This window comes from Haliotis rufescens, unplaced genomic scaffold (assembly GCF_023055435.1).
Source record: "Haliotis rufescens isolate VD_foot unplaced genomic scaffold, xgHalRufe1.0.p SCAF_4, whole genome shotgun sequence".
Lineage (NCBI taxonomy): Eukaryota > Metazoa > Mollusca > Gastropoda > Lepetellida > Haliotidae > Haliotis > Haliotis rufescens.
Genome location: NW_025964112.1, coordinates 22,746,959 through 22,769,844, shown reverse-complemented (window position 1 = coordinate 22,769,844; position 22,886 = coordinate 22,746,959). Strand labels below are relative to the sequence as shown.

The following is a 22,886-nucleotide window of genomic DNA, read 5'->3' as shown; positions in this document are numbered from 1 at the left end:
TCGCAACACATGTATTCTATAGCTCTAATCCCAGATACAACACAGCACAGCACAACACTTCCTGGTTGCAGGGTACCCCACTGAGTGCTGTCGGCCCTACAACCTGGTCTACACCCTGGGAATCGAATATATATTGCTTTTGTGAACAAATCTATATAAAATCTATATAAAATGTATTATTATAGTTATTATATTATTATACGAATACTACGTTTTACAAATATTTACAATTCTGTATGCATGATATTACATCACACAAATTGTAAGCAGAGGTGGTCCAACATCACATGATACAACATGTTAGCAGGTGTGCACTAATATGACATTATACAACAACTTGGCAGCTGAGGTGCTTTAATAGAACATTATACAACTAGGTAGCAGCGGTGCTCTAATATTACATTATACACATTTGTAGCATAGTGGTCTAATATTACATTATACAACTTGGTAGCAGTGGTGCTCTAATATTACATTATACACATTTGTAGCATAGTGGTCTAATATTACATTATACAACTAGGTAGCAGTGGTGCTCTAATATTACATTATACACATTTGTAGCATAGTGGTCTAATATTACATTATACAAATTGGTAGCATAGTGGTCTAATATAACATTATACAACTAGGTAGCAGTGGTGCTCTAATATTACATTATACACATTTGTAGCATAGTGGTCTAATATTACATTATACAAATATGTAGCACAGTGGTCTAATATTACATTTTACAACCCGGTAGCAGCGGTGGTCTAATATTACATTATACAACCCGGTAGCAGCGGTGCTCTAATATTACATTATACAACTAGGTAGCAGTGGTGCTCTAATATTACATTATACACATTTGTAGCCTAGTGGTCTAATATTACATTATACAACTAGGTAGCAGTGGTGCTCTAATATTACATTATACAAATATGTAGCAGGGTGGGTTAATATTACATTATACAACTAGGTAGCAGTGGTGCTCTAATATTACATCATACACATTTGTAGCATAGTGGTCTAATATTACATTATACAACTAGGTAGCAGTGGTGCTCTAATATTACATTATACACATTTGTAGCATAGTGGTCTAATATTACATTATACAAATTGGTAGCATAGTGGTCTAATATAACAATATACAACTAGGTAGCAGTGGTGCTCTAATATTACATTATACACATTTGTAGCATAGTGGTCTAATATTACATTATACAAATATGTAGCACAGTGGTCTAATATTACATTTTACAACCCGGTAGCAGCGGTGGTCTAATATTACATTATTCAACCCGGTAGCAGCGGTGTTCTAATATTACATTATACAACTAGGTAGCAGTGGTGCTCTAATATTACATTATACACATTTGTAGCCTAGTGGTCTAATATTACATTATACAACTAGGTAGCAGTGGTGCTCTAATATTACATTATACACATTTGTAGCCTAGTGGTCTAATATTACATTATACAACTAGGTAGCAGTGGTGCTCTAATATTACATTATACAAATATGTAGCATAGTGGTCTAATATTACATTATACAACTAGGTAGCAGTGGTGCTCTAATATTACATTATATATATTTTTAGCATAGTGGTCTAATATCACATTATACAAATATGTAGCACAGTGGTCTAATATTACATTATACAACTAGGGAGCACTGGTGCTCTAATATTACATTATACAAATATGTAGCAGGGTGGGTTAATATTACATTATACAACTAGGTAGCAGTGGTGCTCTAATATTACATCATACACATTTGTAGCATAGTGGTCTAATATTACATTATACAACTCGGTAGCATAGTGCTCTAATATTACATTATACAAATATGTAGCATAGTGGTCTAATATTACATTATACAACTAGGTAGCAGTGGTGCTGTAATATTACATTATACAAATATGTAGCCGGGTGGGTTAATATTACATTATACAACTCGGTAGCAGTGGTGCTCTAATATTAGATTAAACATATTTGGAGCAGGGTGGTCTAATATTACATTATACATATTGGAAGCGGTGGTGCTCTTATATTATATTATACAAATTGTTAGCAGGGGTGGTATAATATTACACTATACAATTTGGTAGCAGGGGTGGTCTAATCCTACATTGTACAATTTGGTAACAGTTATATATGTTTAATAATACATTGTGCAAATAGGTTACAACTCCATATCTAAGATAACATTATACAACGTAGTAGCAGGGATGCTGTAATATTAAATTATACCCAAAATGGTAACGGGAGTTTCTGCCAGTGTCATGGACAATACAGGTGCAACTAAAACTGTTCGTAAAGTTCCGTTGTACCATATTTTAAACCTAAACTTGCAATACTTCAACGATCTTGACAACACATGTATATACCCATTCAATGATTAAGAAAGAACATGTGAAACATGTTTTGTGAAGTAGCACTGCAAGTGTTGCCATGGGCTGCACGATGACCTAAACCCCGCAACGTACTTAATGATGTCACATTATTAAGGCCAGGTTCACACAGTGCCGATTATGGCTCCCGTTTGAGATCAGACAGCGCTACGACACGAAAAGTGAAAAAGTCGTTTGTACCATGCGGAAGATAGAAATCGGATCAGATTTGGATTGAGAACGGGAGAATCGGGACGAATTCGGAACAATATATGATTGTTTGTGAATTTCCCGCAAATTTTTGACAAATTTTAATCGGGAATGGTCCTATCAAGGACGGCAGTAAAAATCCTGAATGTGTGACTGAGCCCTTACGTACGCTGGTTAACGTTAGACCTCCACTGTACTGGTCACTGTTTGTATGATCACATGCGGTACTTTCTTTGTTTACAATGCTCTCTTCAACTGGTGTTATCTTTACATTGGCCATAAAACAGCCTTGTGGTGACAGAGAGAACCCTGAGATTAAACTTCGTTTAACTCAATGTAGTTAATATGGCACAATGAATTATCAATTCGATAAGCCAATCCAATTAACATCGTATCATATGCAATTGAGGTCACCAAGTAGGAACTATTTGAACAAGGTACATCATGGTCATGTACCGATATTTGGTCTCTGATTACCTTCATCGATGCAATGCTCACTTGTTCAACTTATTGCCTCAAGTTCCAAAAGGAAAATGGCGCAGTATGACACATGGGGACTTTCACTCAAATAACATAATATTCATACTCGGTTACTAAAGTTCCTCAATTTTAAAGTTAGTATTAAAAATCGATTATTTTAAGATTGCAGTTTAATAACAGAGATATAATTACTCGTGTGTGTTTCCGTGTCGTATCTATGTGATCTATCATAGATTAAGAATATACAATATGTAAACTGCTCGCCAAAGTCTCCATACTTCAACTTACATACCAATATAGGATATTTATGATTTTGTTGTTCAGCAATATTCCGGCAAAATGACGGCGGTCTGTAAATAATCGAATCTGGACCCGACAATCTAGTGATTGACATCATGAGCATCGATCCACGCAATTGGGATAGTATGACATGCATGAACCAAGTCAGCGAGCCTGACCATCCGACCCCGTTAGTCAGGCGGTTGACAGACCGCCGTCATATACAGCTGGAATAGTGCTGAGTGCGGCGTAAAACAACAAACGAACTATTATACATCTCCCGCGATTACTCGTGTGTCATTGAGGACGATCTTCAGTTGATGATATTTCCATGATATCATGCACGAGGAAACATGTTTAATCTAGTTCCATGTTCCATCTGGTCCATACTAACAGTAAATTCTCGTTACTCCGGACGGTTGAGGGGTTGATAGGGTTTTACTGTGTAAAAGCTAGTGGTATTAGTCGTTAACGGGGGCACGAGAGTCCCAGTTGTATAAGGGGCCGCGATTCGATGAGAAGAGTTGCGTCCCTTAGGCGTGCCAGAATCCTATGATCGCGTGTTCAATTCGCGATTCGCTCTGATGCGATTTCCAGGTTTGTCCGCACTAAACACCTGATCGTGGTTTCACTGAAGTGGTAAACGCGTAAGACACGCTATGTTTCAACGCAGTAATACAAGTGAAAGTGCAGCATAAATCACAACACCATTATAAATCTTTTCGACTGGTGACGTCTTTCAAAAATATTCATTTACGACACTGCTACATCAGAGCCATAAACTGGGCGACTATATTTGGACTTTAACGCATCTGTACATGATAAGTTCGTAACACTGTAAAGGACGTGTAGACTGGAATTGATAAAACTTCGACGTGATTCACGTGTGGAGGGCGTGATGGGGGCTTGGCCGCTTGTCTGGGAATTTAGGAGTGCAACATACACAGTTATATTAATCTTCATTTTATTCAGGCTGACACCCTGGGGATTTAAGGGCAGAATAGGTCGCAATTTTAGGTTTGAACTAACTAAACTGGCTATCGGTGGTTAGAACGTGTGATCTAGATCATGTTGTGTCAAGGTTCTGATCTAGTCTAGATTCAGGGATCCTGTCGTTCTCTCATACTGATCACAAATGTCGACTTACAACGTCAACTACAAAAAACAAGGATAGCTCACATAGCCTTCTCAACAACAACCCCGATACCCCAGAATAATCCTTCTATGTGACTCACAGAGCCTTCTCAACAACAACCCCGATACCCCAGAATAATCTATCTATGTGACTCACAGAGCCTTCTCAACAACAAACCCGATACCCCAGAATAATCTATCTATGTGACTCACAGAGCCTTCTCAACAACAAACCCGATACCCCAGAATAATCTATCTATGTGACTCACAGAGCCTTCTCAACAACAAACCCGATACCCCAGAATAATCTATCTATGTGACTCACAGAGCCTTCTCAACAACAAACCCGATACCCCAGAATAATCTATCTATGTGAGGACCACGGGACACGTGAAGATCCGGGGTAGAATAGGTCTTCAGCAACCCATGCTTGCCGTAAAAGGTGACTATGCTTGTCGTTAGAGGCAACTAACGGGATCGGGTTGTCAGGCTCGCTGGCATTTTGCCAAACTATGCACTTGAGTTGAGGAAGCTATGTGGAACGGTAATGACGGCTACAGTGCCAGATAAGTCCACCAGATAGTCTACACGGTCAACCATAGACGTTGGGCTGAGGTTGTATACGTACGGTCGCGCCTGAAGAGATTTAAACTGCTACTGCACGCACTACATAAGTATCAGTTACTGTTTGATTGTCCCCACTCCACTGCCCATCTCTGCCCACAACAACCCAGATCTTGTTCCAATACTGGTTTCTGAACAGTCTACTGCTTGGTGGCATGTTTGTTTGTTTGTTGTTTAACGCAGCACTCAGCAATATTCCAGTTATATGACGGCGGTCTGTAAATAATCGAGTCTGGACAAGACAATCCAGTGATTGACATGGTAACATGTTCCAACACTGGTGGTTGAACAGTCTACTGCTTGGTAACATGCCCCAACACTGGTTGTGGAACAGTCTACTCCTTGGTAACATGTTCCAACACTGGTTGTTGAACAGTCTACTGCTTGGTAACATGTTCCAACATTGGTGGTTGAACAGCCTACTCCTTGGTAACATGTCCCGACACTGGTTGTGGAACAGTCTACTGCTTGGTAACATGTCCCAACACTGGTTGTGGAACAGTCTACTGCTTGGTAACATGTCCCAACACTGGTTGTTGAACAGTCTACTGCTTGGTACCATGTCCCAACACTGGTTGCCGAACAGTCTACTGCTTGGTATCATGTCCCAACACTGGTTGTGGAACAGTCTACTGCTTGTTAACATGTTCCAACACTTGTTGTGGAACAGTCTACTGCTTGGTAACATGTCCCTACACTGGTTGTGAAACAGTCTACTGCTTGGTAACATGTCCCTACACTGGTTGCCGAACAGTCTACTGCTTGGTAACATGTCCCTACACTGGTTGTGGAACAGTCTACTGCTTGGTAACATGTCCCAACACTGGTTGTGGAACAGTCTACTGCTTGGTAACATGTCCCAACACTGGTTGTTGAACAGTCTACTGCTTGGTAACATGTCCCAACTCTGTTTGTTGAACAGTCTACTGCTTGGTAACATGGCCCAACACTGGTTGCCGAACAGTCTACTGCTTGTTAACATGTCGCAACACTGGTTGTTGAACAGCCTACTCCTTGGTAACATGTCCCAACACTGGTTGTTGAACAGCCTTCTCCTTGGTAACATGTCCCAACTCTGTTTGTTGAACAGCCTATTCCTTGGTAACATGTCCCAACACTGGTTGCCGAACAGTCTACTGCTTGGTAACATGTCCCAACACTGGTTGTTGAACAGTCTACTGCTTGGTAACATGTCCCAACACTGGTTGCCGAACAGTCTACTGCTTGTTAACATGTCACAACACTGGTTGTTGAACAGTCTACTCCTTGGTAACATGTCCCAACACTGGTTGCCGAACAGTCTACTGCTTGGTAACATGTTCCAACACTGGTTGCCGAACAGTCTACTGCTTGGTAACATGTCCTAACACTGGTTGCCGAACAGTTTACTGCTTGGTAACATGTCCCAACACTGGTTGCCGAACAGTCTACTGCTTGTTAACATGTCACAACACTGGTTGTTGAACAGTCTACTGCTTGGTAACATGTCCCAACACTGGTTGCCGAACAGTCTACTACTTGGTAACATGTCCCGACACTGGTTGCCGAACAGTCTACTGCTTGATAACATGTCACAACACTGGTTGTTGAACAGTCTACTGCTTGGTAACATGTCACAACACTGGTTGTTGAACAGTCTACTGCTTGGTAACATGTCCCAACACTGGTTGCCGAACAATCTACTGCTTGGTAACATGTCCCAACACTGGTTGTTGAACAGTCTACTGCTTGGTAACATGTCCCAACACTGGTTGCCGAACAGTCTACTGCTTGGTAACATGTCACAACACTGGTTGTTGAACAGTCTACTGCTTGGTAACATGTCACAACACTGGTTGTGGAACAGTCTACTGCTTGGTAACATGTCCCAACACTGGTTGTTGAACAGTCTACTGCTTGGTAACATGTCCCAACTCTGTTTGTTGAACAGTCTACTGCTTGTTAACATGTCGCAACACTGGTTGTTGAACAGCCTACTCCTTGGTAACATGTCCCAACACTGGTTGTTGAACAGCCTTCTCCTTGGTAACATGTCCCAACTCTGTTTGTTGAACAGCCTATTCCTTGGTAACATGTCCCAACACTGGTTGCCGAACAGTCTACTGCTTGGTAACATGTCCCAACACTGGTTGTTGAACAGTCTACTGCTTGGTAACATGTCCCAACACTGGTTGCCGAACAGTCTACTGCTTGTTAACATGTCACAACACTGGTTGTTGAACAGTCTACTCCTTGGTAACATGTCCCAACACTGGTTGCCGAACAGTCTACTGCTTGGTAACATGTTCCAACACTGGTTGCCGAACAGTCTACTGCTTGGTAACATGTCCTAACACTGGTTGCCGAACAGTTTACTGCTTGGTAACATGTCCCAACACTGGTTGCCGAACAGTCTACTGCTTGTTAACATGTCACAACACTGGTTGTTGAACAGTCTACTTCTTGGTAACATGTCCCAACACTGGTTGCCGAACAGTCTACTACTTGGTAACATGTCCCGACACTGGTTGCCGAACAGTCTACTGCTTGTTAACATGTCACAACACTGGTTGTTGAACAGTCTACTGCTTGGTAACATGTCACAACACTGGTTGTTGAACAGTCTACTGCTTGGTAACATGTCCCAACACTGGTTGCCGAATAATCTACTGCTTGGTAACATGTCACAACACTGGTTGTTGAACAGTCTACTGCTTGGTAACATGTCCCAACACTGGTTGCCGAACAGTCTACTGCTTGTTAACATGTCACAACACTGGTTGTTGAACAGTCTACTGCTTGGTAACATGTCACAACACTGGTTGCCGAACAGTCTACTGCTTGGTAACATGTCCCAACACTGGTTGCCGAACAGTCTACTGCTTGGTAACATGTCACAACACTGGTTGTTGAACAGTCTACTGCTTGGTAACATGTCACAACACTGGTTGTTGAACATATGACTTTTTAAGAATTAAGTGTTGAAATCGTTAAAACTTATCGTTTGGAAACCAGACGGTTGTAATTAAATCTTTGACATGGGACATACGGTTTGGTTACTGTTGATGCTTTCAGCATGGCGTTGAACCTAACCGGAATGTACTTGACATGTTAAGAAATTCACCGATAACTGTTAAAGCAATTGTCTCGAAACACAACCAGGCCGACTAAATATTCTCTGATTTGGCTGATCATCTAAATTGACTTCATTGGATCTACATAAATTCAAAACAATTAACCATCCGCGAACAAGACCGTGAGGATGGCGCGGCTGGCCAAAGGCGAGGAGGAGGATGCACGCCGCACCCTCTTATAACCGCAATAAAGAGAGGAGACGAAACAACCAACGTAAAATAATTAACTCTTTTGAAATTAAAACCATTATTATGCAGTCACGCTGTTGTTGCAGGAATCCCCTTGTCGTTTAAACGTAAAAGTAAATCTAACACAACGTAAACGTAAAAAGTAAATCTAACACAACGTAAACGTAAAAGTAAATCTAACACAACGTAAACGTAAATGTAAAAGTAAATCGACACAACGTAAACGTAAAAGTAAATCTAACACGAGGTAAACGTAAAAGTTAATCTAACACAACGTAAACGTAAAAGTAAATCTAACACAACGTAAACGTAAATGTAAAAGTAAATCGACACAACGTAAACGTAAAAGTAAATCTAACACGAGGTAAACGTAAAAGTTAATCTGACACAACGTAAACGTAAAAGTAAATCTAACACAACGTAAACGTAAATGTAAAAGTAAATCTGACACAACGTAAACTATTGGTCATTGTGCAAAACTAAAATGTAATTATATATCAATCATAACAAGGTTTAATTAATCATTGATAACATTTATGTTAACTTTCGGGATAAACAGTATGTCCGATACTAATCTCTATTTTGACTTGAACCATTAGACGAACAATTGACTTGCCTTTGCATGTGTTCGTGACGGTGCTACCGGCGGGGCGGGATACGCTCACCTTTTCGCGAACACCAGATATCATCACTATCTATTAAAACTTCGTAAACACATGCTCATGATATATTCGGAATCGTACAATAAACTCTGCTTTTGGCAGAGATTTCTAATGAATATGGAAAGGGTTTTGTCGCTTTTAATAAGGTCGGAGAAATCATTCGAATCTATTGATTCTCATAATTTCTCCATTACGGAAATTAGTTGTTTTTCAGAGGTGAAACGTGAATATGAAGGGGGTGAGAGTCACTAAAACATTAACATCTGTGCCAAACTAATACCCCTCATCATCATATGAAACACAGAAGGTTTATTTCAGCGCTTTTGGTTTGAAAATTTGAAATGATATCAGTATGTTGTAAAAACACGGAAATATCCAAATGAAAATACACGACCAACATGCCCACAAACATTTAACTATAATTAAGTTATCACATCACCTTTATTTAAAATATAATTGTTTATATAAACTATATCCAAACTTCACAAGACACAATCACTGTGATCAGTTGCACAACTAGACCCACGGTTGACGTATCCTTGGACGGTAGTGTTATACCACTAACGTAACAGTTCTCTCCCGTCCCGATCGGCATGTATTATTACATTATTATTTTAAGCTACATCTAGAGATTCATGATAGAGTTACTGGATAGAACCACACATATAAGTAATACTTACAAAGTCTGAATATATCTCATGTATTCTCCCTTCAAAATCCATTGTATATTTTATACAGGATCATGTCATCAATGACTGCATGGACAGAATAGTCGAGCTGGTATATCTCTGAACAACGTCGATTTTGCCGATAAGAAGTGCGCGGCCTTAGTTGTAAATTTCAGTGCGAATATTTGAACCAACAACCTAGTGTTTACCGACAAGTTGTAGCAAAGCGATCACGTGACTCCTAGTGTCGTTGGGTTAATCCAGCTCTGCGCCTCGATCACGTCACCTTGTGGGTGTGTTGGACCAGTGTTAGTCTGCACCAGTCAGTTGCATTAACTGCGGTACTAGAAAACGTCATTACAATCCAGATTCCCCGTCAGTACTGACAATCCAGATTCCCCGTCAGTAATGACAATCCAGATTCCCCGTCAGTAATGCCAATCAAGATTCCCAGTCAGTAATGCCAGTCAAGATTCCCAGTCAGTAATGCCAGTCAAGATTCCCCGTCAGTAATGACAATCCAGATTCCCTGTCAGTAATGACAATCCAGATTCCCCGTCAGTAATGCCAGTCACGATTTCCCGTCAGTAATGACAATCTAGATTCCCCGTCAGTAATGACAATCCAGATTTCCCATCAGTAATGCAAGTCAAGATTTCCCGTCAGTAATGACAATCCAGATTCCCCGTCAGTAATGCCAGTCAAGATTCCCCGTCAGTAATGCCAGTCAAGATTCCCCGTCAGTGAGGTGAGGTGAGGTGAAATTGGGTTTAACGTCGCGTCCAAGATTATTGCACTTATATAGCGACGTGCATGCACGCGTTTGCGTGGCTGCTTATACTAGTCCGGACTGATGCCGATTTATAGTGCTAGCTCACTGAGATACCATGCCGCAGTTTAACATGAATACCACACTCAGACACAGTATACTGACTCCGAGCCGACCAGTCCTTGTTTTAGCCCCTTAATGCCGAGCGCCAGACAGGGTAACAACAAGTACCATCTTTTAACGTCCTTTGGTATGACGAACCCCGGACCTTCCGCTCTCTGGACGGACGCTCTTCCACAAGACCACGGAGGCGGCTTCCCCGTCAGTAATGACAATCAAGATTCCCCGTCAGTAATCACAATCAAATCAAGATTCCCTGTCAGTAATGACAATCCAGATACCCCGTCTGTAATGGCAGTCAAGATTCCCCGTCAGTAATGGCAGTCAAGATTCCCCGTCAGTAATGACAATCCTGATTCCCTGTCAGTAATGACAATCCAGATTCCCCGTGACTAGTGGCTATGCAGATTCCCCATCAGGAATGACAATCCAGATTCCCTGTCAGTAATGGCAGTCAAGATTCCCAGTCAGTAATGACAATCCAGATTCCCTGTCAGTAGTGACAATACAGATTCCCCGTCAGTAATGACAATCCAGATTCCCCGTCAGTAATGACAATCCAGATTCCCCGTCAGTAATGCCAGTCAAGATTCCCCGTCAGTGAGGTGAGGTGAGGTGAAATTGGGTTTAACGTCGCGTCCAAGATTATTGCACTTATATAGCGACGTATATGCACGTGTTTGCGTGGCTGCTTGTACTAGTCCGGACTGATGCCGATTTATAGTGCTAGCTCACTGATATAATATGCCGCAGTTTAACATAAATACCCCACTCAGACACAGTATACTGACTCTGAGCCGACCAGTCCTTGTTTTAGCCCCTCAATGCCGAGCGCCAGACAGGGTAACAAGTACCATCTTTTAACGTCTTTTGGTATGACGCTGCCGGGGATCGAACCCCGGACCTTCCGCTCTCCGGACGGACGCTCTACCACAAGACCACGGAGGCGGCTTCCCCGTCAGTAATGACAATCCAGATACCCCGTCTGTAATGGCAGTCAAGATTCCCCATCAGTAGTGGCTATCCAGATTCCCCGTCAGTAATGACAATCCAGACTCCCCCGTCAATTTTGACAATCCAGATTCCCCTTCAGTAATGACAATCCAGATTCCCCGTCTGTAGTGACAATCCAGATTCCCCGTCAGTAATGACAATCCAGATTCTCCGTGAGTAATGACAATCCAGATTCCCTGTCAGTAGTGATAATACAGATTCCTTGTCAGTAATGACTATCAAGATTCCCCGTCAGTAATGGCAATCAAGATTCACCGTCAGTAATGACAATCCAGATTCCACGTCAGTCTCCGGTTCAAGAGTAAAAGATCGACTATCAAGATTCGACGGGGAATCTTGGCAGCCATTACTGACGGAGAGTCAGGAGAACGTTTAAACGACGCTTGTGTTACTCAACGTCGTCAGTTTGGGGGTGAAAGTGTGATGTTATGGGGTGGCATAAGAGCTCATGCATGGGAGAACTCATCACTGTTGATGTCAATTTGTTATGATAAAACATTGATCGGACCAACTACCAAACAGTATGTTGTTATTTTCAGTAACGTAACATTTAAACCACTTTATATGAAGCACGATTATATTTTTCCGTTAGTATACAAACGAATGTAAAACAGATTACTCTGTAGGCAACCCGTTTCACAACCGCTATGTGAATGTTCACAATGTGGATGTATCATATATATATCTTTATTTTCAAATGCTTATATATGTAAGTACAGACATCGGTGAAAGTCAGTGTTTGACCCACATGAAATTAACAGTCTGGGGAATGTTTTTGCGAATTGTGAATTTGGGGAGGCACCAGAAGTCATCACAGCTTGGGGGTTCAAAATCAGTACCTGGTGTGGCCACCACGGGCGTTGAGTACAGCCACACATCTCCTGTACATGGAGTGGACTAGCCTGTTGATGAAGACCATTGGGCCAGTTCTGCTGCAGTTGTCGGCCTTGGGCGTACGTCGTTGAGTCGGCGTTGGATCTCATCCCACAAGTGTTCAGTGGGATTCAAATCCGGACTGAGGGCAGGCCAAGGCATGATTTGTATGTTGTGCTGCTGGAGGAAGTCCCTGGTGACTCTGGCGGTGTGGGGACGGGCGTTGTCTTGCAGAAAGGTGTGGTTTTGATGACGGGCAACAAAAGAGGCACGATATGGGGTCTGAGGACTTGGTCAATGTAGCGAAGAGCTGTGATGCCATTAGCCCTGCCTGGACCAATATTCTGAAAGACCACAGGTCCCACTCTCTGGTTCAGTCCGATTCCAACCCAAACCATGATGCTTGGTCCGCTCCGCGGGTCTAGTTCCATAACACAAGCATCAGCATAACGTTCGCCCCTCCTTTGCCAGACCCTGACTCTGCCATCCACCGTTGAAACACAGTAGCGACTTTCATCAGTGAAGATGATTCTTCTCCATTGCTGTTAACGCCAATTTTGATGCTGCCTGCCCTATTGCAGTCGGGCCTGTTGGTGACGATCTCTCAGGATGGGTACACGAGCAGGACGGTGGCACGAGATGTTGTTGGCAGTTAGGCGACGTCGGACTGTACGATCACTGATGGCACGCTGGTGGTTGCCAATGGTTTGCTAAGCTGTTTCAGTGGCCATTCGGGTTCGTTTCTGCAGATGTTGGCGTATCATGAACCGATCTTGTTATTTCGATTCATCTTGACTCTGGGACGACCACTACGCGGTCGGTCGTCGGTGGTGTTAGTGGTGTTGTGGCGATGTTGCAAACGATATATCGTTCTGACGTTGACATTGAATGCATTTGCAACGACTTGTGCAGTCTGGTCTGCTTGCAGTCTTCCGATCGCTTGTTGTCTCTCATTTCTTGAGTGAGTGAGTGAGTGAGTATGGTTTTACGCCGCTTTTAGCAATATTCCAGCAATATCACGGCGGGGGTCACCAGAAATGGGCTTCACACATTGTACCCATGTCGGGAATCGAACCCGGGTCTTCGGCGTTACGAGCGAACTCTCATTTCTTGAGGGCGGTCGGGTAGCCTAGTGGTTAAAGCGTTCGCTCGTCACGCCGAAGACCCGGGTTCGATTCCCGACATGGGTACAATGTGTGAAGCCCATTTCTGGTGTCCCTCGCCGTGATTTTGCTGGAATATTGCTAAAAGCGGCGTAAAACCATACTCACTCACTCACTCATTTCTTGATAATCTTGGCATTGCTGATGAATCGAAATAACGAAAGTCAGCTTAACAGTTTTGGGTGTCTTTTATACCCATACCATCCACGATATACTCGTGCATCATGTTTTTGACAAGACTTTTCCCTTTTCAAAACTGATCAATCAACCCCCGTAGGTTCTTTTTGAAAGACCGACAACCACAACACCAGGGTCGGGTTTCATTTGCTAATGGGGTGATATAAATCTCAAAGATTTATACCTGCAGTTCAATACGTCATACGACCAGGATGTACCTGTTTGTGGTTAACCCAGATGATGTAAGCCAAACGATCGCACTCTCTCCTTAGATTTATTGTTTGTGTGTTGTTTAACGCCACACTGAGCAATATTCCAGCTGTATGACGGCGGTCTGTAAATAATCCAGTCTGGACCAGACAATCCAGTGATTGATATCATTAGTATCGGTTCACGCAATTGGGATACGATGACATGGATCAACCAAGTCAGCTAGCATGACCACCAGATCCCGTTAGTCGCCTCTTACGACAAGCATAGCCAACTTTTACAGCAAGTATGGGTTGCTGAAGACCTAACAATGTTACTTGCTATCTACCTTTTGCACATATATTTTATTCTGTCCATACAGGTGTCAGTTAAATTTACCTTAACATTGAACGACCATAAATGTCAGACATTTTTTCTTTATTTTACTTTCTTTATCTATTATAAATCTGCGTCCAAGTTGTATAGCAGTTAGTTTTTGTCCTTTCTTCAACTGTGTCTTTAAAATATGGATTCATTTGATAAATGTCCTCAAGAGGTTTAATCCCAATTAGATATGACATTGTACTTCTGTGTCCTGTATACCTAAGGGGGCACGGGTGGCCCAGTCGTCTACGGCGCCGCAATTCGCTGTGCAGAATTGTGTCCCTTGGGCACGCCAGAAACGTATGATTGTGGGTTCAAATCCTGGTACCTAAACTATAGCCCTACAGTGAATGGGACCTGTGCAAGGTGTGGTTTTTCTACTTCCTTCATATACTACATCACAAAACTGCAGGATTCGTGTTGTGTATTGACGAAACATTTGACTTTGAAATTTATAATCTCTACCATGAAATCAAACTGAATTTAATATATAGACGTTTTTGAACAAGCCCAATGGGTTTGAACGTCGTTTCATCCTACAAACCCATAGACTACAATCACAGCACAACTGATACCTCTTTGTAATTCTAATGTTGACAGGTATGTATGTTTACAGATATGGAGTTTTATATTTTCAACTAAAACAGAGGAGTGTTTTATCCAACTAATGAACCGTAAACATGCAAGAAATACCAGAAAAAAATAGAAAACATCGGGATACCTTATAGTGGACTTAACAATATGTGAGGTCGCAGGTTGAACCCACGTCATGGAATTGTAATGTGACAGAAATTGTGGCTTTTAACTAAACAAAAATCATTTTTCAAAAGGCCTGTTCATAACTCTTCAATCGTAAAACCTAGGCCTTACAATCAAAATGTCAATCCTCAAAGCAGGTTCATTATACATCAATTGTAAAATCTCGGTTTTACAATTCAGTGAGTGAGTGAGTAGGGTTAGCCCCGCTTTTAACAGTATTCCAGTTAAATCAGGGGGTGTCAACTGAATGTGGGAGGTAAGCCTGAAGTGATGCAGGTCTCAGACGTTTACCTCTTCAGTGAAACCCACAAGCTCGGGTATGGTGTTGGCAAACCTAGAAACATAATCAGGGAGAACCTGAATTCGAACCCACAATCATAGGTTTCTGGCACAGCTCTGCACAGCGAATTGTGGCACCTTAGGCGACTGGGCCACCCGTGCCCCCCTTTTACAATTCAAGCTGTAAAACATCTGCTTAGGTCTCAAATGAAAGTAGTACCTCTCACAATGTTACTTTGCGATAGAAAGATACCTACGATACAATAGGCAGAAGTGGCAGCATGATTATACATTTATTTCCACGAACAGCTGACAATAAATATATATTACATGAACAATGTCCAATTAGTCACCATGGTAACACATCAGTATATGTCACAGTTGAATCACAGGATGTTAGTTTTCCTGCAATAATGTGAAAAACAAGAGCAGAATCTGGGCATAACGTGCCTGAGGGTGCAACATCTGAAAGAGGAGAGTTCATTCACCAATCTTTCACCATGCCATAAATGTATAGTTATGTAATGTGTAACATAGCATTAAGACAGATACTGACTAGAGATAGACCGATAACACACAAGGGAGGCAATAACAGTTTCATATACATCAGTACACCATATACGCTGCACCAAATATTCCTCAATAGTTTTTCTCTGACATGATTTTACATGGTGAATACTTACATATTAGGAAGGGAAGATGTTGATTCAGTGAATTATTGAAGTTGCCTCACTAACTGAATTTTCACAAAGTAGTTTTTTTCATTCTAAAACCCACCCGTGAAGATCTCGGTTAGAATTGATCTTCAGCAACCAATGCTTGTCGTATTAGGCGACTAACGGGATCCGGTGGTCAGGCTCGGTGACTTGGTTGATGCATGTCATCATATCCCAATTGCTCGGTTCAAAGCTTATGATATCAATCACTGGTTTATCTGGACCAAACTCAAATATTTAGACTGCCTACATATAGCCAGAATATTGTTAAACAACAAACAATAATTCTAAAATCGGCTTTCCCATATACCTCTAAATAGTACCTCTATAGTAAAGTGTGAATTTGGTGCAGTAGTCAACAAGTGTTAATGCACACCAACTTCCTTCCTTTTCAGACAAGAGTTAAACTAAATTATTTAGATTTCTAAAATTCCTCTCTTAGAAAACTACTTCAACTACACACCAGCGGACATCCTTAAGTTTGTCTTCTCAACATCAAATTTAAATTTGTTCATACAAAAAAGTAGAAACATCAGTTAACAGAAGTGTACTATACTGATAGTCTATAACAGATCCATCAAGTGATGGCATGAGATGGACAAGCTGTTACACAGCTCATACAAGTTGGTGAAAAACACAACACAAAATGCCAACAAAACATTAACAAATGAAATCAGTGGCTGTGACTGAACGGATGTTTGTCAACCATGCACCAAGTTTAGCATCATTGATGTGAAGAAATACTAGCCAGGAATATACATATCTTTCAAAACAAACTCTCCCCGAAAAATCCTGGCGACACTTCTGGAGCTTAATATAGCTGTAATCAGTAGATTATGACCACACATTTACATGTGTCATGGATGTCATATAACTGTGATCAAAATCACATCTACTGACTTGATATCGACTATACTCAATTATTAAAGCATGATACTAAAGTTTTGACATGAACGGATACCAAGCCTTCAAGAATTACCTCCCTTGTAACATATCCTCACCATTGTGGCAAGGCAACTATTATCTCTTGAAATTATTTGTCAGTGCCCTTATTCTGGAGGTATAAACTTCTGAGATACAAGCTGATGTTTTGATATAGTTACTGTTTATTATTGCACCCTTCATAAATCAGTTATTTCAGTTAGAATCCTAGTGACTTCCGAACAGTGCGGGAAGCGATGTCTTCAAACTTCTGTCTGTCTTCTCTCCATGTCTTTGCTGCATCCACATTAGCTGCACTCTCATCATTGGGTTCTGGAACATCAAGTGGGTTAGTGAGTCAATGTTGGTTAAAGCCATTAGCTGCACTCTCATCATTGGGTTCTGGAACATCAAGTGGGTTAGTGAGTCAATGTTGGTTAAAGCCATTAGCTGCACTCTCATCATTGGGTTCTGGAACATCAAGTGGGTTAGTGAGTCAATGTTGGTTAAAGCCATTAGCTGCACTCTCATCATTGGGTTCTGGAACATCAAGTGGGTTAGTGAGTCAATGTTGTTTAAAGCCATAAACAGCATGAGCAACGATCCAAGCAATCAGGCCTGACCCCCTGATCTAGAAGTTGTTGCTGCAACGTTATGACATACTGCTGCACTTGATTTAAGAACTTTGATTTAACTTGCACCAGGTGCATGTTGACATAAAAACCCAGTTCTACCAGACAAAACCAGGTTGCACCCTGGTCTCATAGTTGAAACATAGGCCAGTCCACTGCCTGTGTCAAATGAGGTTTGATGACGTCAAGCGCACAAAAGCATGACAAATTACACATAACAAAGATAAGTGATGTAGTATGGTAAATTTAACTTACATGTATTGAGTGTGTTCAAAGATCATTGTTGTGTTGACAAGTAAGGTTCAGACAGAAATAAATTTCAATTTCTGATACATGTACTTGCTGCATGTTGACATAAATATTAATAGGTTGCACTTGTGCATTTTTTATATAGCTAAATCAAGAGGTTTACTCATCACACTAAAGGCCTGGGTTCGATTCCCCAAGTGGGTACAATGTGTGAAGCCCATTTCTGGTATCCCTTGCCATTATATCACTAGAAATATTGCTAAAAGTGGCGTAAAACCATACTCACTCACTCACTACTGCTGCAATGTTGAAAGTAAGGGTGAAATACTAGGCAATGCATCATTACTCTGTGATAATAAAATCATTTCCACCCTGCACCATTATGATTCTAACAGTACTATCCAGACTAACAGTACTATTATGATTCTAACAGTACTATCACGACTAACAGTACTATTATGATTCTAACAGTACTATCACGACTAACAGTACTATTATGATTCAAGCAGTGCCTTCATGATGCCAACTGTACTATTATGATTCTAACAGTACTATTATGATTCTGACAGTATTACTATGATTCTAACAGTGCCATTATGATTTTAACAGTGCCATTATGATTCTAACAGTGCCATTATGATTCTAACAGTGCCATTATGATTCTAACAGTGCCATTATGATTCTAACAGTACTATTACGATTCTAAAAGTACTATTATGATTCTAACAGTATTATTATTATTCTAACAGTATTAATACGATTCTAACAGTACTATTACGATTCTAACAGTACTATTATGTTTTTAAGAGTATAATTTCGATTCTAACAGTGCCATTATGATTCTAACAGTACTATTACGATTCTAACAGTGCCATTACGATTCTAACAGTACTATTTTGTTTCTAACAGTATTATTATGATTCTAATAGTATTATCACGATTCTAACAGTACTATTACAATTTTAACATTGCCATTATGATTCCAACAGTACTGTTACGATTTTAACAGTATTATTACAATTATGACAGTCTATTATGATTCTAACAGTACTACTATTATTCTAACAGTGCCATTATGGTTCTAACAGTACTATTACAATTCTTACAGTGCCATTAAGATTCTAACTACTATTCAATTCTAACAATATTATTACGATTCTAACAGAACTATTACAATTCTAACAGTACTATTACAATTCTAACAGTACTATCACGATTCTAACAGTACTAATCCGATTCTAACAGTACTATTACGATTCTAACAGTACTATTACGATTCTAACAGTACTATTATGATTCTAACAATTTTATTACAATTTTAACAATGCCATTATTATTCTAACAGTACTGTTACAATTCTTACAGTGCCATTATGATTGTAACAGTACTATTACGATTCTAACAGTACTATTACGATTCTAACAGTACTATCACGATTCTAACAGTACTTTTATGATTCTAACAGTACTTTTATGATTCTAACAGTACTTTTATGATTCTAACAGTACTATTACGATTCTAACAGTACTATTATGATTCTAACAGTACTATTATGATTCTAACAGTACTTTTATGATTCTAACAGTACTATTATGATTCTAACAGTGCCAATGATACAGGGTATCAGAAAGTTTTGAGACCACAATACATAGTACTGAAATATTGTGAAATTTAATTGTTTTTAAAAAAATAGTCTCCTTGCATTTCAATATACTTGTTCCATCTCTTCTCCAGGTCTGTTATCTCTGTTTTGCAGAAGGTCAAATCCTGCTCTGTTAACCAGCCCCCTGTGGCAATCAATTCTGTGTCATCGCAGAGGTGAAGTCACTTATCAGCCTGTCACTGGACTGAGCACCCCAAATTGTCAACAAGACACAGGTTATATTGACATATAATAAGCATAACAACAACCCAGATATGCCAGTCTCAAAACTTTCTGCTATCGTCTAATAGCTGTGTAAGTAAGAAGTCACTGTCACCCACCTGCCAACATGCTGACAACTGACAGCAGTATTTTCTCCACACTCTGCACAGGGCTCCACCGCTCAGCACTGGTCTCATACCCCATCGGGTCGTCCCCAGGGGCATGCAGGATGGAGATGCATACTCGACCATCAGGGTAGACTGAAACATTGCATGGCATAAAAACAGTGAAACATGCCATGCTGGCGTAGAACTGATATACTTCATGTCAGCAACTGACTGAAACATTGTCAGCTTCAGACTGAAACATGGCATGTGTTGAGATCCTGTGAGATGCATTCAGTCGTGGTAGCTATTACACTAGGTCACGTGTAGAAAGGGAATACCACTGGATGTATTCGTCCTGTGAAGACTGCAGGGCAGAATCGGTCTTTAGCAACCAATGCTTGTTGTAACAGGCAAGTAACAGGACTGGGTGTTCAGGCTTGCATCAGGTTGATGCGAGTCATCGTATCCAAATTTTGTATATCGATGCTCATGATGTCAACCGCTGGAGTGTCTGGACTTTATTATTTGCAGACCGCCGTCATATAGCTGGAATATTGCTCAGAGCGGCATTAAACAACAAACAAGCATACATTCTGGTGATACTTCAAGCCTCTGGGTACATGCTTGACTCACTAAGGCTACCTACTGTTAGGATGGAAGATGTCACATGTAAATTTCATTTTGGGTGGACTCAGTGGGTAATCAGCTGGAAAAGTCAGTCTGGCTGGAAACACTCCGCCCTCAAAAAATGTACCCTCCGGACCCCTGAGAAAAGAAATAAACATAAAGTGTGACTACAGTCTGGAGCCCATTTTAGTACAGGTCTAGACTTTGTAATCTAAGGAAGCTGCCATATATATTTACAGCATTCAATCACAATATTACTGCACTCCTTTCAATAATTTTCACATTCCCTCGCCATACCACCGTGTTCCCTCCATTAATGTGTCCTCCTTTGTAGGTTTACAATGATCACTTCAATATTGTTAGATACACATGTGTGACTAGATCTGTTTAGATTCAGCAACTATGAACAGTATATTGGAGAAGAACAGATTTCATATGAATCTATAGAACTTAACATCAATTGTATTTGAATAAGGTGTTTACATGTTTCTGTCTCGGCGATATTGACATTCATTCAATTATTTCCTTTCATTCAGGTTTGTTTCTATACTTGGGGCAGGAGGAACCCTTCACGAAGATAGGACAGCAGATTGGTATCACTGGAAAACTTTCAATCAAAAAAAGGCTGTAATGGAATTCAACAACATTGTGAAAATGGATACCAAGTCCATTAAAAACAGTCTTTTCATAAGAGAAAATAAAGGGATAAAACAATGAACTATACATCTTGAATGTAAATGGTAAAAGTGGTATGGGCTTTGTCATCTACATCATTGCTCTTTATTGATGCATGTCATCGTATCCAAATGCTCATGATGTCAATCATTGGATTGTCTGGACCAGACTCGATTATTTACAGACCGCCGTCATATAGCTGGAATATTGCTGAGTGCAGCGTTAAACAACAAACAAACAAAACTTCTTTCATTTAGAACATTTTCTGTCCCTCATTGTATAAACCTTGAGTCAGTAAGTGGAATGAACATCACCCTGCGTGTCTAGAGGCCGATGACCTTTATATCAGTTGTATCAAAACATGTCAGGAAAGCCCTATAAGGCAAAGTAATGTAGGTCCTACTAGTGTACCACCTCAGTGAAATCCTTGAGAAAGGGAATGGTGTTGAGAAACAAAGAACTATAAAGGGGCTGAATCTGGGATTTCTTGCATGCTTAATGGACACAACTCTACACAGCAAATTCAGTTGGCTTAGATCATGTAGATGACATGGCTTCCACGATGGAGATGACCATTTGTCTTCTACTTACGGCAAGTTATGTTAAGAGGTTTGCCATGGCCATTTCTCATTAGTAGTATATTCACATTGTTCACCACCATGATCAGTGAGTGAATATATGTTTATGCCTCTGTCTGCTAAAGATACCACATCCACCTGAAATAATGAAGTCCAATCAGAGCTTATCAGCATGATCAGTGATTGATAGCAAACCATTTGTCCTAACCATCAAGGTCACACACTGTAGGAACCTAATCCTCCATTTACCATAATTAAATTAGCTAAAATATAATTGTGAATATTCATATTCAACTTACATAATGAGGGCTTCCCACTCAAAGAAATTCTCCTCATTGACTGGACCAGCAATAATGCCCTCAGGTGGATTCAAAGTCAACTCTGTAATATCATGAACTAATTATATCTAAAACTATCAGTAAAATACAAAAAGAGTTTGTCTCAAGGATATTGTGTTACACCATAAATGCTATAAAGCTCTAACTTTTTATGTTCACAATGACTCTATTTAGATATCTAACTTTCAATGCTGACTGTTGTATTTTCAGCAAATAGTAACAAGATAAGATTGGAAAATTTAAGTCGTATGATAACTTTTTAAAGCATCTTACCATGTAGGAGATTTCGAGATTTTAAACCTAGTCAGCATACTACATTGATTATAATTGTAATACAGTAAATATGCATTGTGATTATCTTGGTAAATGGCTTACACATCAGTCTATGTAATCAGATGGTAATATAGTGTGATGAATACAAAATATGGTTGCTGGTTTAAAACAGTGATATAGGCTAGAAATCAGTTCTTTCCTGTTGTTTGCCGCAACAACTATCATTTCGTTGAGAGTTTATTAGAAATTGAAACAAACATCGACTGAAACAATCGTGTACGTTTATACTCAGCCATAAGACGTTTTAGCGCTGAGCCAGCCATTGTGTTTCACTTGTGCAGTTGTGTCGGAGGAAATAGAACTGTTATGAATGCATTTCCAACTACGCCATGCTTGTTGATGTTGTCACTTTCTTCAACTCTTCTTCGTGAGAGACACATTA

General features: G+C 40.3%; 2 protein-coding genes across 11 annotated transcripts in view; both read right to left on the bottom strand.

The window, feature by feature from the left end:
* Nucleotides 1-9,992, bottom strand: part of LOC124132178 (chitin synthase chs-2-like) — a 79,551-nt gene extending 69,559 nt beyond the window's left edge. For 4 of the 9 annotated variants that reach the window (XM_046495933.2, XM_046495935.2, XM_048381752.1 and 1 more), the window contains exon 1: nucleotides 9,750-9,992. In XM_046495933.2, the coding sequence (XP_046351889.2) occupies nucleotides 9,750-9,791 (42 nt within the window). In that variant the 5' untranslated portion in view covers nucleotides 9,792-9,992. The remainder of the gene's footprint in view (nucleotides 1-9,749) is intronic. The other 5 variants (XM_046495936.2, XM_048381753.1, XM_046495939.2 and 2 more) reach the window with 3 other exon arrangements.
* Nucleotides 9,993-15,738: 5,746 nt separating this feature from the next.
* Nucleotides 15,739-22,883, bottom strand: LOC124132176 (ubiquitin-conjugating enzyme E2 G2). 2 transcript variants are annotated; one of them, XM_046495931.2, is made up of 5 exons: nucleotides 22,725-22,883; nucleotides 22,133-22,214; nucleotides 20,600-20,718; nucleotides 19,966-20,106; nucleotides 15,739-17,434 (listed from the first exon to the last, which is right to left on the bottom strand). In XM_046495931.2, the coding sequence occupies exons 1-5, from the start codon at nucleotides 22,765-22,767 to the stop codon at nucleotides 17,322-17,324; spliced, it is 498 nt and encodes a 165-aa protein (XP_046351887.1). In that variant the 5' UTR covers nucleotides 22,768-22,883; the 3' UTR covers nucleotides 15,739-17,321. The 2 variants fall into 2 exon arrangements, with proteins under 2 accessions (XP_046351887.1, XP_046351888.1); XM_046495932.2 differs by lacking the exon at nucleotides 15,739-17,434 and adding an exon at nucleotides 17,458-17,641.
* Between the last annotated feature and the right edge of the window lie 3 nt (nucleotides 22,884-22,886).